Source organism: Acomys minous, assembly GCF_964271855.1.
Source record: "Acomys minous genome assembly, chromosome: 15".
Lineage (NCBI taxonomy): Eukaryota > Metazoa > Chordata > Mammalia > Rodentia > Muridae > Acomys > Acomys minous.
Genome location: NC_140497.1, coordinates 70070767 through 70088032, shown reverse-complemented (window position 1 = coordinate 70088032; position 17266 = coordinate 70070767). Strand labels below are relative to the sequence as shown.

Here is a 17266-nt window from a genome sequence, read left to right as displayed (position 1 = left end):
GAGGTAGATCTCTGTGAATTTGAGGCCAGCTTGATCTACAAAGTCAGGCAAGGTATGGCCAAGATAACATAGAGAAACCCTGTCTCGAAACAACAACAAAGTTGATTGTACATCTATAAATGGCTAATTTTATCTTTTGAAAATTGATTCTATATTCTCAGCTACTTTCATAACTAAATCTCAGAAAATTTATTTGCAATTGGCTTAGCATAAAAAATTGATCTGATGAATACTTATGAAGTTACTATTTTTTCCTATTTTAGTGGCCTATGGTTCGTGGTTCGATCATGTTAAAAGCTGGTGGGAAAAGAAGGATGGGTATCCAATACTTTTCTTATACTATGAAGATTTGAAACAGGTAACATATTAGATACGTATTCTGAAAAATGTGCACATTGCGTCATGGGAAAATCATCAACTATATTTTTCAAGTTGAATTTGGAATCCAAAATGAAATCGCTATTTTCCTCTTACTCGTATCTTTTCTCTGCAAGTCTATCATATCAGTAACCACTTTGCAATTGTGAAATCATTTGTCTATATATGTTTATTACCTCTTTTAGTTACTATGTGATTTTCAGTCATCCTTTCATCCATAAATTCTTTCCTGGAATTACCAGGACATCACCCTTATGATTTTGCACTTAGTATCTATATATCCACCCAGGTTTTTCCTTTTCAATTGCTTGTTATAGTTTGACCTTCACTCCTTTATTAAGCATTTCCATGAACATTTATTTGTGAGTAATACCCAAGTCTGTATATTCATAAATTTTCTAAATTGAATTTCAAATGCATGTTGGAAATAATTTAACATGTTCAAAAGCAAACTTAATTTGCTTTGTTCTCCAACATGTCACACACTACCACTTTTATTTTTGTTTTTCAACGTTGACTTTATTTTTCCTTTTAGTTTTCCAAGATTTCAGTTAGGTTGTAAATATAATGTAATTACAGTCTACCCCTCTTTTTTTTTTCCTTTTAGTTTTCCAAGATTTCAGTTAGGTTGTAAGTATAATGTAATTACAGTCTACTCCTCATAGGTTCTGGACTTTGGAATCAGTCCCTTTTCCTGCTGTATCTCTCAAATGCTTCTCTTGAACTTTTTTTTACTCTATCTATTTTAACTTGTGATTTCATCTAGTCTCTGTGAAATATAGTTGTTTAACATTATTGCAACATCCTTGCCACAGTTCTGAATTCTTCTACCAAAATTGGACAATTCCTCCTACCCTCACACACCATTAAAAAATATGCAGAAATGTTTCTTTGTTTTTAAAAGTCCAGATATACAATTTAGAACACATTTTAATTCTCAAATCCATTTTGGAAACTAAAATCCTGTCAATTTTGAAACTATACTTATAGTCGTCCATATAGTGCTCACCCTAAAGATTGTGCCTCAATAGTTAGACAAGGAAGGAATCTTTGATAATGTGATTACCTGTACAACTGATTGAATGTAGTATCTAGAATATTAGTGGCAGTACGCTCACGTGTATGATGGCACAGTTTGAATGTACTTCCGAGAAACCTCAGGGAATTTCTCATATTTAACCTCTAGTAATCAGAAACTTTCCACTATATTGAGGTTGTAGTTAGTTTGAAGCCTAAAAGAGAATCTAAATTACCCAAATTTATTCTTGGAAGAACTTCTCCTCATTAAGATGAGGTGACTTATCCAAAAGGACATATTCTGATTGCTTCATGGACCAGCCCAAGGAGCTCTTGAGGAATATCCAAACATTTTTAAAATATCACTGAAATCTGTTACATACACTACTCTTAGTAGGTAATGTTTTGCTTGCTATCATATAGTCACTTTTAAGCAGCATTTTCTTTAAAAATTAATGTAAGATTAGTAAAAGGTGAGAGAGAATATATCAAGCATGAAAGCTGGAAAAATCTAAATGACCACACACACACACACACACACACACACACACACACACACACACACACAGAGAGAGAGAGAGAGAGAGAGAGAGAGAGAGAGAGTGTTTTGGTCTAGTTTCTTTAGAATATGTTGCAGAGAGAGCATTCTTCTCTTTCTTTCATGATAATCTGGCAATGTTGCATTTTTCTTCACATCCTGGAAATATTACCAAAATTTCCTTTATAGCAAATCCCTACAAATATACATATATATGTACACACATAGCTAATAATGTGTTTGTAAAAGTTATTGCTTCCCTATTTAATATATAGTCCAACCTCTCTATCAAGATACCCTAAAATGTTATTATTTTTATCTTTCTAGTTTCTTTACAACTTTTCTCTTTTCTATGAACTACTCAAATGTAACTTTAACCATTTCCTTTTTTTTTAACCTTCTTGAAAACATTTCAAAATTCTCCAAAGAATTTAAGCTGTTTCTTCCACTGGGAATTGACACCAATATCTCAGTAGATGATGCAGTTTGTTAAATTCTAAATCATATCTCTCAATTTTAGTTTTAATGTAATTTTTCCAAATATTTTAAATATATTGATGAATACTTAATTGTCTAATGGAAAGTTATTCACATTAAGCTTATGTTATCCTATAAACCGAAATGAGACAGTGCGTATTTGGTTAATTTTTATAGTTATGCTTGCGTGTGTCTGTCTGTGTATCTGAGTGCATGTGCTGTCAGAGGCCAAGGAGCCTGATCCCTGAAAGCTGGAGTCAAAGGCGGTTGTGAGTTACCCTTCACAGAGACTGGGAACCATACTTGAGTCCCCTGAAAGAGCATTGTGTGCTTTTAACTGAGCTTCTCCCTAGCTCAGTCTTTTTGTTGTTGTTGTTGTTGTTGTTGAATTCGTGTCTTTCAGTGTAGCACAGCAGACCTTGAATTTGTAGTCTTTCTTCCTCAACCTCCTCAATACTGAGGTTTATATGTGCAGATTCAATCAACCATAAGAATGTAATTACAAAAGTTGCATCCTTTTGTAAATCATGTGAGTGGTATACTTGTTTGCTTACATCCATCATTTAACTCACTGACAGAACCCAAAGGCAGAAATCAAGAAGATTGCCAGCTTTCTAGGCAAGACCTTGGACGAGGAGACCTTAGACAGGATCATCCATCACACCTCCTTTGAAGTGATGAAGGACAACCCGCTGGCCAATTACACCCATGTGCCCACTGTAATGATGGACCACAACAAGTCTCCTTTCATGAGAAAAGGTAAAATTTTGCTGAGTGTAATTCCCACCTTTACTTTCTTGCAGAAAAAAAAAGTTCTATGATTTCTAGTGTTTTATTTCACCCTTTAAAGCTCCCGTTCTCCAAAGGAGATCAGTAAAAACTAAAAACACCCGCAGTCATAAGTTGCTTTATTAGACTCAATCTTACAAAGAAAAATAATGTGCATAGTTACTAAAGGTTTGAAGTATGTTTTTCTTATTTGCTGCTCTAAACACAATTGACTTTCACAATTGTCCTGCAGCTTTATGCTCACCATTCTCCTCCGTTCTGTAAACTGGCATAGATTCTCCTCTTTCCTCAATGAGAGTTTGCTTAGTAAGATGCAACTTCTTTAAAGCCCCATATATTTTTTTTAAAATATTGTCTTTTTTTTTTAAAATAAAAGTAACTCACCCAAAAAACAGTTTCTTTTCCTTATGGGAAATTTTTTTTCCTTGCAGATAGTATCTGATTTACAGGAAGTGGTGTTCACATTTAAACTAAAAGACTATAGAATTCACTGTTAAAATTCTTTGATTATATTGAAGCAAATCATATGTATTGTGGATTCTTACTTATAGTTCATTTCAGTAATAGTAAATCAATACATTCCATAGACTAGTGACTTACAATTGGAATTTTCTTTCTTACTAATGTCACCCTCTATTCTGATTATTATTTATTGAAATAGAGACAGAGGAATAGTATCCCTTTAGTGCTAGGTAAGAATAACTCCACGAATGTGTATGGACATAGACATACAATCAAAACAAATTTGAAAATCATTGTATCATGACAGTCTAATAATTATATTAATCTTATTAAAATTAGCAAGCATTAAATTTATTTGAAAAATACTGCACTCTGCCTCAAAGATAACAGAATAAGGAAAAGTATTAGTATTGTTCTAATTTGGAACAAAAATGACTGATGTATATGCATATACATTTGTATTCATATAAATTTTGTCTAATGAAAAGTTAAAAAATAATCTCCTAAACCGGGCATGGTGGCACATGCCTTTAATCCCAGCACTCGGGAGGCAGAGGCAGGTGGATCACTGTGAGTTCGAGGCCAGCCTGGTCTACAAAGTGAGTCCAGGACAGCCAAGGCTACACAGAGAAACTCTGTCTTGAAAAACCAAAATAATAATAATAATAATAATCTCCTTTATTAAAGTAGTAACATTCAGTTATGACACTGAATGTAATTTCCCAGAGTTTAGCTCCAGGCATCTGAAGATTGATGCAATCTCCTGATATCTCAAAGACTGTTGAGTAAAGAAAATGAGCTCTGTGTCTGGATTTGATGTTCTGTGCAGTTTCATCATAGAAGAATACATGCTGACCTAAACACTGTCAAGTCTTCACAACTCCTATAGAATAGTAAAACGGCATGTCCTTGTGTTTAGACTGATCCAAGCTTTATCCAAGCTATAGTTTTTTCTAAATATATGACATCAACTAGCCAGCCAAAGTCTACTTGCAATATTGAGGAAATATGTAAAACATAACACAGTATAAAATTTGAGAAAACACCACATAAAATGATATTTAAGAATTTAGAATATTTTCTAATCAAAAATTATCCATAAACATCAAATATTTGTGGCAATTGTCTAGATTCATTTGTTCATTCATTCACTCATTCCAGGATGCTTCCTGTGAATACTTTGATCCTTAGACATTCAAAGTCACACTTTTGTCTCAGGTTGGCTCAGGGATTTTTTTTTTTATGCTTGGCCTTACTGTTATTCTCACCTAAGTTAGGAACGAAGTAGAAATCCTGTCTATTGGGAGACGAGTGTCTTCCAATGATCAAGGAATTCTTATTTGTAAATTCCAGGAAATTAAACTCATCATGTTCCTTCTTAAGATCTGTATTGCACAGACTCCATAACTATCTGAGAAACTAAAGTATACTTTATTGTTGAACATAGAGCTATGACTCCATGACCTAGAATAGTGAGAAAAAAGATCTCTTCTATGAAACAGTATACTCCCTGAGAACTTAGATAAGAAAATCACCTCTCTCAAGATAACTCGTGAAATATGAACTCTGTGCTTAGTTATATGCCTTTTTTCCAATAATAATATTTAGTTTTAACTGATGCTTTAAAACAGTCATATTTATTCAGTCTGACATTATATTTAAAGATCCATCAGACAACTTTGTATCAATACAAATGCCTGTGCATATACATCAATCACCCTTGTTTCAAGTTAGAATAAAACTAATAACAATTTTCTGTGTTCTTTTATAAAGAAAAAAAAAAAAGAAATTATCCTTGAAGCCAAATGCACTGTTTTTCAAATTTATTCCTCAGGTATCCAGTCTTTCCCTTGGTGCATACTATGTAATTCATGTTTTATTCTTTCATGTGTTCTTTTTACTTTTAGGTGTTGTTGGTGACTGGAAAAATTATTTCACAGTGAGTCAAAATGAGAACTTTGATGCCATCTATAAGAAGAAAATGTCTGGAACGTCCCTTAAGTTCTGCACAGATCTTTAGAGCACTTACGCTGTAACTTGAATATATTATTTCTTGAAATAAAAACTCGACTTGAAAGTCAAATGGATTTGTGAAGTAGAAATGCGTGTGCCTTTTAAAATGTTGAATAAACATTGCCTGCACATTGCTCAGTAGTAATATTCCAAATTATCTAGAGTCCAGGCTGGAACTGATTGTTATTGACAGTGACTTCCGTTGATACAGGCAGCTGGCGGGGGTTGGGGGGGAGGAGGTGCAAAATCAAATGGCTGGTGGTGGGCCAGTGCTGTTAGCTTCCTGGTGGGGCTTACACCTATTATGGTAAGCGGTAAGCAGGGACTAGGGCTACTGGCACCTAGTGGTGGCTTCCACTGGTTGAGGCGTCTAAAAAGGAAAGGAAAGAAGGAGAGAAAGGAAAACACACACGCGCGCATGCACACTTACACTCTATCACTTGATGAAGTAAGACAGATTCCTGCAGATAGGTTCCAAAAAGCTTCTTCTACAAGTGTCTCTAACTTGTCTTACACACACACACACACACACACACACACACACACACACACACACACATATGTACACACACATTTACCTATTAGGCAGATAGAAACGGATTCCAACAACCTTACACACATGCATATACACATATATACATTTGATGGGTGGAAAGAACTCTGAGGAGCAAGTTTCAACAGCTTTATACCTTTTCCCAAGTTTATAGATCCCAGCAAAAATCTTTCAAGCAGTACAAAAATCACAGTGTGTTTATATTCTGTTTTGTTAAGTGAATGATTACAATGAATATACATAAGAAAAACAGGTGTCCCAATACTTTACATAATCAAACGTTTTATGTATTATGGATAAGAAACAAACATGAAAAAAAAACAAGTTTTTCCAAGAACATATACGTTCGTAACTATGCAATTTGTTTTATATTAACAAAAGATGAGCCAGCAAGGTAACTTCTCACCCAGTTTTTCTTTACTGGCAGACTAATAATTTGTGGTTACAAAGAGAAAAATCAATTATCTTAAGAAGTAATCTTATAATGAAAGTCTTAAAAGAATCACAAACCTAAACTTACATAAAAGACAACCAGCCATTACTACTTTAAATCTTGAAGGTGTGCATCTACTCATTAACATTTTTTTTTAAAAAACTCATACCAGGAAGTTTAGGGCAAAAAAGTAGAACAAGGAAACCAACGGTCATCTCAGCCACTGGGTCAGCTTGAAATTGGCACCGCCAGCCAGTGTTACTATGGGCCATTGTTCTTGCTTGCCAACCTCAAAAGGTCTCTAGCTTTACTATTAAGAGTGAACTTTCCTTAACTTCAAATTGTTCCCTAAGGTTTTCTACATCAGAGCCACTAGCAAAAACATATTTACCTAACCTTGACAAACAATCTGTTTTTCCCCAAAACTTCTACACCTAACCTTGCTAAACAGTCTATCTTTTCAAATTCTTCCTAAGGGTGGTGGTCATTACCAGCAATCTGCATCTGTAGGTTCTTTTCAAGGGTGGCGGTTGAATCATTAATCTGCTCCAGCTGCAATGCCTGAAAGAGAACAAGCATTGTTATTGTGAGGCCAGTGATACTGCCCAGTGAGGGCTGGAAGCCCGCTTTAGAGTTCTCATACAACTCATATATTATGAAAGATGTGGTGACCACACAGGCAACAAGCAGAGTTATGCTCCCTAACAGCATGAAGTCCTCAGGACACTTGGTCTTCGTGGAGACACTATCTCTGAGACACTAATTAAAGATATGCTAACAGGTGGGTCAAATTCCATGAGTTCTAGTGCTGTTTCGCTGTTCCTCCTGCAAAGCTCCTGCCAGGAGAGTTTCTAGACTGAGGATCAACCGTCCCATTCACAGACAGAGGTGGGGGATACAGAGATGCTTCCATGAAAAATGTGTTTCTCAACTCCAGATTTTTCTTGGACATGGCTATGCATAACTCCTTGTGTGAAAAGGTTTTCTGCCAGTAGGTCATATCAACCTATGTCAAATTGCATCCAATACTATCTCCCAACTAAGGCTGGTGAATGCACTATGCATTTTTTTTTTTTTTACCTACTCAAAGGTTGGAAGGCTTATGTACACTGAAAATGCACCCTCAACCCATTGACATGGGAAGTGGTTGAAGTATTTGTAGCTTTACAAGTGAATCTTATCTATGAGAGGTCCCTGATTCAAGCCCAGCAAACATGTTTCATAAATTTTTTCAAGTTGTGAAATGTGCGTTCTAATGTTTAGAAGTTCCTTGCAGATGAGTGCTTTGTAATTCAGAAAGTTTGAGGAATTAAAAAACAATTACACTTTCTAGAATACTCTTTTCAAGATAAGAAACTAAGCTTAGCCAGGCATATGCTTATTGCCTTATCATCAATACTAGTAAGTTAATGTGACACAGATTGAAACACAGATCATTTTACTAAGAAACAATAAGCATCTAGACCAATTTTGCAGGAACGGATTGCCTGACACAGCTACCTTCATTAGTACAATGAGATAATTTTGACTTTCCTTTTTAGGACATTTTTAAAACTCTTTTCAACAGTAACACCTTGGCAAGCTTGAGCTATTCTTCAGGTATTTTAAGCACAATATGCATTTTCTTTACTTTTCAGTGATCTTTTTATATCATCCAAAACCTTGCCACTAAGTTAACTTACTATGAGTTTTCTTTTTTCTTTTTCTTTTTTTTCATCATTTTCCAAGCAGAAACCACAAGAATTTTATTCTGTTTTTAAACTGAGTTTCTATAATGTATGAACAGTGATAGCGAGTAACAACAGAAAGTTTCAATAAACACATCATGGGCTGTTTATTTTTAAAAATTCAGAGCGTGACTTATAGGACCTCCTCATCATAGCTGAGTAGACTTTCAAAGGTGTGTTAACTGGCCCCTTTCTCCTGGCCTTGCTGTGATGTGATCTGTTCCTGATTTGTCTCTGTCTACGTCACTGGACTCATCCTGCCTGATAAAGTTTTATCCTTTGAAGGGTTTGAAGGCTGAGTTTTATGTCATATAATTATCACCATGATATTTAGCTAACCTACATTTGTGTCCCTGGACTGGAGTCACTGATGTTTCTCTGAAGATAAACTATCTCTTGTTCCTTTTAGGGTAAAGACTATGTTTTTCATTTTGAAACAATTGTATCTACAAGAAGTAGTCATATCTCTTGTGAAACACAACTTTACCTCATTGGTTTACAAAAGGAAATAATTTACATAATTATTGTGAAATGAAATAAGATCATAGAACATATTTTAATTTGAAGTTAAGATACATATTATAATGTCTTTTAATCATTTATTTCATTTATGTTTCTGTGTGCATGTCACCTGTGTGCAGGTACACACAAACAAGAGTAGAAGGTGTTAGATGCCCCAGACTGGACTTACAGCTGCAATCACCCAACATGGGTAGAGGAATTCATACTAATAGTCTCTGGAAGAGCAGCAAGCTCCGTTAATTGCTGAGCCCTCTCCTCCAGGCTCAGCATGATATGGAATCCTCATATTTTTATTTATTTTGTTTATATCATAGATCATCCCAGACTATCAGACAAATTAAAAAATACCACATCCCCTATCCCTTCCCCCTCTTCTCTTCCTCAGAAAAAGGGAGCCTCCCCCTCCCACAAAGGTACCCGTGCACAATACGTGGAATCAAGATGCAGTGTATCTTCTTCCACTGAGGTTGGGGCGGGGAGACCTGCCAGAGGAAGTGATCAGAGACAGCCTCTACTCCCCTTACTAGGGTACCCACATAAAGACCAAGCTGTCCATAAGCTGTATATGTATAGAAGGGGCCTAGGTCCGATCAATACGTGGTTCTTGGTTGGTGCTTCATTCTCTGTATGCACGCCCCCTGGGTCCAGGTTAGTTGACTCTGTTGGTCTTCTTGTGGAGTTCTGGTCCCATCTGGGTCCTTCTATCCTTCCCCCCCAACTTTTCCACAAGGCTCCCACCAGAGCTTCGCATAATGTTTGGCTGTGAGTCTCAGCATCTCTTTTGAACATCTGATGGGTGGATCCTCTCAGAGGACAGCTGTGCTTGGCTCCTATCTGCCAGCACAGCAAAACATCACTAATAGTGTCGGAGGTTGGCTCATGAAACTGAAAAGCTTCTGTAAGACAAAGGACAATTGTCAATAAAACAAAACTGCAGCCAACAGATAGGGAAAAATCTCTTCATCAACTCTACATCGCACAAAGGACTAATATCCAAAATACATAAAGAACTCAAGAATGTAAACACCAACAAACCAAATAAGCCTATTGAAAATGGGGTACAGAGCTAACCAGAGAATTCTCAACAGAGGAATATTTAATGGTCAAGAAGCACTTAAAGAAATGTTCAACATCCTTACTTATCAGGGCAGTGCAAATCAAAAGGACTTTGAGATTCCATCTTACACCTGTCATAATAGTTAAGATCAAAACCTCAAGTGATAGCACATGCTGGCGAGATTGTGGAGAAAGGAGAACACCCCTATTGTACAACCACTTTGGAAATCAATCTGGAGCTTTCTCAGAAAAGTAAGAATAGATCTACCTCAAGACTCAGCTATACTACTCCTGGGCATATTCTCAAAAGATCCTTTATCATACAACAAGGACATTTGTTCAACTATGTTCATAGCAGCTTTAATTATAACAGCCAGAAACCGGAAACAACACAGATATGCTTCAGCCAAAGAATGGATAAAGAAAATATGGTATACTTACACAATGGAATACTACTCAGATATTAAAAAAACAATGCAATCACACAATTTTCAGGCAAATGCATGAAACTAGACAATATCTGAATGAAGCCAACCTAACCCCAGAAAGACACGCGTGGTACATGCTCACTTATAAGTAAATATTAACCATATATTACAGGATAACCATACTATAATTTACAGACCCCAAGAAGCTAAGTAGCATGGAGGGTCCAAAAGAGGATTTTTCAATCTTACTCAGAAGGGAAAGCAGAATACCACTCTTAACAATTTCTTTATGGTGCCTAAAATTATATATAAATACAATACTTAAATCATCACAAAAATAAAGTAATGGAGCCACAGATGACAGTGTAATAGCCCCAAGCTAAAGTCAGTATAAATTCTCTTTAGTTCATGGAAATTGACTAAGAACCTATAATTAGATTTATAAATATTATTTCAATGGTATTATATGTCATCAACATGTTATCCACAGTTGGTGATTGTGTAGAATTTGAAATAACACTGACAATTACAATGCCATTGTTCAAACTTGCGCAGGCTAATTCAAGTTTACAGTTGAGCTGAAAGCTTACTTATTAGAAAGGAATGTCTCTGGTAAAATTTACACTATCCCAACAAAATATTAATAAGGTAATTTTACACAAAGCGTTAGTCACTGACTGTCCTCTGTCCTGTTCATTCTATTCATGCTGGTAAGAACAAATTGTCATAATTTTTATGGAGAAACTTCTTTTTCAAGTTGGATTACAGCAAATATGAAAAGAATAAAGAGATGAAATAGTCCCTGACTCATTACATTTTTACATCCGTTTCTTCAGACCAAAACTGCTGTGTGTTTTAGAAGCAAGGGAAATTTCCATGCTTTCCCTTGAGGTTCTGAGTAAGAAACTCTAGAACAAGCTACATATTCTGTGTTTTATATAATCACTCTAAGTGGCTCAGTGGCTATGTTACCTAATGCTATTTCCAAGTGATAAATGCAAACCACTTTAATTTTCCACATGAGTGCTAGGTAAATGAAAATAGCTACCTAGACATAATGCTTTGTTGACTGTACTCATATTTTCAAACACACAAAAGTAAAATGAGAAAAGGAACCAAAACCTGAAACCAATTATTTAATATACTTTAAAAGTTAAAGGATATTGGTGAATCAAAAATCAATGCTGGGTCTTTTGCCAAATGTGCAATGAGTTTCAAAATACAACAAATGTATGGGTTTCTCTGTACTGCCTACTCTCTGTGTGACCCATTCATTAAGATAATTACCATAGATTGGGTTTCTTTGAAGATTTCTTTTGTTATTTCCTTACAAATTAATCTTTTCACTGAACAATAACTAAGTTTCTGCTGAGATTAGTGTGCATGAAAACTATACCTCCAGGATGTTTGCCATAAATTGTTTTTATGATCCTGTTTTAAGCTGTAGATTTAATTGCAGTGTGTTGTCTGACACACACACACACACACACACACACACACACACACACACATATATATATATATATGTATATGTATACAGGAAAGCATAAGTATATAAATCAGTAGATATGTAAGCATATTCAAAATGTTAGGATGCTCAATTCATATAATTTGAGAGGCACCCAAGTCTTTGCCAGTGTGTTCATACTTATGACCTAATACTCAACGTACACACATCAAGGGCCACAAGTGATGGTCTGATAAATCTCCCCAAATAAATACCTTTGGGTAATCACATTCAAGTTTCAAGAGAATACAGAGAATGCTTCTCTTTTGTGAGGAATAGAAGTGAGAGGTGGAGGAAGAGGGAGAGAGGATGGGATAGGGAGGAAAGTCACTTTTGACGAAAGTGCTTTATTACACCTTCAATAACTTTAACTACACACATACCTTGCTTTGTCACTTACTTGTCTATTATCTCAATATGGTAAAAATATCTTTTTTAAGGGCTACACAGAAATGTCTCAGTGGGTAGAGGATGCTGTTTCTCAAGCATGAAGACCTGAGTTCAGATCCTCAGAACCCGTGTAAATAAGAGGTGGGCATGCAATGCCCTTCTATAAATCGAGCACTGAGAGGGCTGCGCTAGGTAGATCCCTGGACCTTGCTGGGCAGTCATTCTCATGGGAACAGCAATCCAGAGTTAGCGACAGAGACCCTGTTTCAAAAAATCAGGTAAAAAAAGTAGTTCAGGAAGATATATGACATTTCACATGCACATACAGAGCAACCCACAGCTGTACAAAACACACATGCACAGACACACGCACACACACACACACACACACACACACACACACATACAAACACACACACACACACATGCATGCATGCATTCATACCCATATACCACACACACATACATACAAATGTGTTTGCATAAAATGTATCTTATTAATGTTAAGCTTTAAGTAAATTTCTTTAGGTTTTCTAAAGTTAAATAGGAGTAGGAAAGGGCAGGACCTACTATAGTTATGAAATATTTGATGAACTGGAAAAATAATTCTTAACTCAAATCACCAAGAATACATCTAGCTACCCTCCTTAGGCAAATATTGTGGATTATGATAATGATGGCGACTCACATGGGTTGGTAAATTTGTTTAAGAACTGAGGGAGTTCTTCAGTCTGTTTCTTCTCACAGCTCTTCCGGCTGCTTTCCAGTTTAGCTTTGTTCTTGTCTCAGTGATGAACTATATGCCCCATGGACTTGCTCTAGTTTAAAATTCCAGCAAGAATACTGACCATTGTAAGTAGGGGTCACTCTAAATAAATTCATTTGTCTAAAAGCTCCAAAAGTTTGTCTTCTGACTAACTAACTTTCAACTAATAGTAAAGATATTTTGTCCTTTTTCTTTGTTTCTGATGTCCCTTCATAAATTATACAAGACGGGTGGAGAAAAAGGGTCATTTTCATTGCTCTATTCAGAGATCATAACATCTGGTTCCCATGGTTACATTGTAGTTTTAAGGTGTCAGGTATAAATAACCATTTAGTTGTCTTCCCCACATCTGCTGCTGTGCTCTTTTGTAACAGAATTACAGCTACACTTTTCATAGGAGAATTTATGAGAGCAACAAAGCCAGTAAATTATCTATCTCAGAAACTTTTCATCAGTTAGACCATCTTATTGATTTAACCGCTTCATCATGATGTTACATGTCAAGGACATACAGTCACACCTACAAACACGTTTCTAGATAGGTTTGAAGAAATATGACAGAAATTTATATTCTTAAGACTGAAATAAAATAGATCTTATTTATTGCCAAGTACTTATAAAATAATATAATGTGGTTATTGTATTTACTATGTGTCTTAATTTTTTTTTTACTGTTATAGGAGCAGTCCATTGGTAAACTCAAGGCCTGTCACTGCTCTAGAGTTGGTGGGAACCTGGAGAGTAGAGTCCATAAATGAGGCAGAGTAAAGTCTCATGCAATAGCCAACTTTACTCAAGCATCAGACAATTTATCCTCTGAGGATTCAGCAAAAACATATAAGGAAAGCGCTCATGAGTTCAAGCTGTTTACATAGAAGAATATAATAACAGCAGCAAGCAATAAGGAGTAATCAGAAGTAAACCCACTCCTGCTATATCTGTGAGGAACACAAAAACACACTCCCAGGACAATTCTGTGTTTCAAAAAACCTGAGGTCATAAGGCTTTTGCCTTGTGTTCTTGGGGTATTCTCACCAGCACTCAGAATTATCCTCCACGCGACTCCATTGTTGGACCATGCTCCAACTGAGGACAGCTTCACCTGGCCAAGCCCGTGACTGAGGAGATCATGCCATAGCAGTAGTTTGGCTGAATGAATATAGTGGCAAACTGCCTCCTAAGTATTTTTGAAATGTACACTCATAGGTCAATGCTATGTTCAGGTATGGTCTTTGTGCAGTGGATATCAGCTAATGTGAGGACGCACATCAATGAGAAGTGACAGTTGTGTGCTTGGCACAAAGTGAGATAACCATCTCAGCCTCTACAGGGTTGAGGAGCTTACGAAAGAGACAGCAGGAAGAAGCTAATACCCAGAAGAGGTCACAGCTTTTCTAATCCACATACCTCCACAAGATCAAGAGAGTTAAAATGTCCAGCATGGACTGGGTAGGGGGTTCCCCACACACCTTAATGAAAAGTTCTTTCTTGAATCATTAAACTCTTACAATATTTTAATAGAAAATATTTTCAACTTATAAATTTCATATACAAATGAGAACTTCAAAGTTCTTACCAGAAAAAAAAAACATGCCCAGAAGCTTTTTTGTAAAACATAATTAGGAAAACCTGGGTATTGTTGAATGTATACACACACACACACACACACACACACACACACACACAGAGTATTTTCTTGTGATTGTTTTGTTCAAATCTGCCTATGGTGTCCATACCATGGGATGTGAAATTAAATAAGATTTACCTGGTATAAAGGTATATTCAAAAATACAATAGAAAGGAAAAACACAAAAGTAGAAAACTTTCAAAAGGTGGGACAAACTCAGACATGCTTCAAGCGTGAAGGTAACTACCAACACTAATCTTAGGCAGCACGGTTGATTCTGTACCATTCAGCTCCCACGGGTGTGTCTAGCTCAAAGCTTTTATACAGGGAAATCCCCAGGGTGTAAGAGCATTCTGACATGAGTAAGACACTATGCAATGCAGTGGCCAAGGAAACAAAGCTATTCAAACCAGAATTACAGGATGTCACGCTTCTAAGAAGGGAGTAGATATTCTAGAAGATTCTTTTTGTAGCAATAAAAAGAAACATATATGACTTTTTTGATGCTGTCTCATGTGATTTATATGGAGAAAAATCTAACTCTAAAATCAAGCACAAAATGAAGAAGGATGCCTTAAGGTGTTTGTTTTTTTTCCTTCACAGGACAGAAACTGCCACAATCAAAAAGAACTGAGAAGTGGAAAAAGAAAACAGAAATTGAGATCAAAGCCAAAAGGAAAGTAACTTTCTAGAGCAGATCATGATGGCAATCTACAAGCTAAATAGGGTGAGGCAGAAGGAGCATGAGTTCCAAACCAGCATGAACTAGATTTTAAAAAGTTAAGGCCATGTGTAATAAAGGTCACTGAGAAGAACGTAAGCCAGATTCCTGTGGTGTAAAGACATAGTGTGTGCAACGTCACCAAAGGATTAGGATTATTTAAGTAATTAAGTATGTTCTTAATATTGAAACAGGGTGAATAAAAGTTATTTCTATACAACTTGAAGAGCTTCCATTTCTTTTGTTCAAATGCATGCAGTATAAGAATGCCATATTTCCTAGTTGAGGGCTTCTATGTTAATCATCATCTCCAGCTGAAGGAAACTTATCTAATGAAAGTTGAGAGATGCACTACTCTATGGATATAGCAATCTCATCATTAATTAATATAAAACCACATCCATTTTGAAGAATATCATTAGTAGGTTCTTCCTTAAGGCCTGTGACCTATCAAGCTATAGGTCCTTAGCACCTATAACCATGGCAGGCGTAGGTTCTTTCTTGTGAAAGACGATCTTAAATCCAAGGGAAGAATAGTTGGTTATTCCCATAACCACTTGCCACTGTTGTACCACTGGGTATATCTTTTCAGGCATGTTATTACTGTAGCTCAAGGGATGCATAGCTGTGTGAGATTAATGATTCTTTTTCTCCTCTGGTAATTCACATAGAACCTTCCAGCACCACACAAGCTCATTGGTGCAGAGGATGATTCTAGTGTGGTACCAACTTCATTTCTCTGTGTTCTATGATTCAAATATGTTATGTATTTAGACTATTACTTACCATCAAGTCTGATTGTATCTGAGAGCAATGAAAATAACATGTACTATTTGAAAGCCAAAGGGATGTCCTACTAACCAACAATTCCAAAAGAGGTCACCCATTTCTGGCACTATACTTTTTTCTTAATATCCTAAGATGTCTAGGAGAGGTAACACAACTTAAACTACTTTTATAGGGTCTGGAGACATAGTTCTTCAGTTTAGAGCAGTGGCTGCTTTTCTAGAGACTTGGGTTCCTTTCCCAGTACTTACGTGGTGAATCACAACCATCTGTCACTCCAGTTCCAGTGGATCTGATGCCTGCTTTTGACCTCCATGGGTACCAGACATATAAACAGTGCATAGACTTACATGTAGACAAAACACCCATACACACAAAAAAATCATAACTAAACATAAATAAACTATTTTCGTATATGAGGCATCTTTATCCCACCCCCTCCTCTCATAGTTCAGGGATCATTATAGGAGACTGAAGTGAAGACTGTAAGATGACCGCAATAAAACAGAATATTCTGGAAACAAGGGGAATGCTGCACACATGAATTCACAGTACTTGTAAAAGCATGCACAAGACAAAATTTCAGCATGGAGTGGGAATGGTAATGAAGTTCTATCTCTAGCTGAGTAGCGACTGGCTGTTGGTAACTAGCAAGTGTGGACTGCCAGAGGTTGACCATACTTCACTGAATAACTATACCTAGGGGTACAGAGTCAGTATACCATGCATAGTAAGGGAGGAAGAAGATGGTGACAGATCTAGAGAGAAGATATAAGGGAGTAATGGGGGTATATATCAAAACACATTGCATGGCATTCTTAAAGAATTGTTTCAGAAAATATCACAAAATTTATTTTACTTTTTAAAAAAATATAGGCAGGCAAAACACTCATACACATATTATACAAATAAATAAAAAGGTTTCATTTCATGACTACGTAATGAAATAAGGGATGGTTTTTTTTATCATGTATCATAATTTCTATGCCTTTTCTGGTGTATCCCTAAGCTTATCAGAGCACACAGTTACAGACAATTGTAAAGATATCATGCTTCTGGTTCTATGTAACAAGTGA

General features: G+C 36.1%; 1 protein-coding gene across 1 annotated transcript in view; it reads left to right on the top strand.

The window, feature by feature from the left end:
• Positions 1–5704, top strand: part of LOC311584186 (uncharacterized protein) — a 46353-nt gene extending 40649 nt beyond the window's left edge. Inside the window, exons 15-17 of the mRNA XM_084758292.1 lie at positions 264–358; positions 2989–3169; positions 5569–5704. Coding sequence (XP_084614418.1) covers positions 264–358; positions 2989–3169; positions 5569–5681 — 389 coding nt within the window. The 3' untranslated portion in view covers positions 5682–5704. The remainder of the gene's footprint in view (positions 1–263; positions 359–2988; positions 3170–5568) is intronic.
• Positions 5705–17266: the final 11562 nt, after the last annotated feature.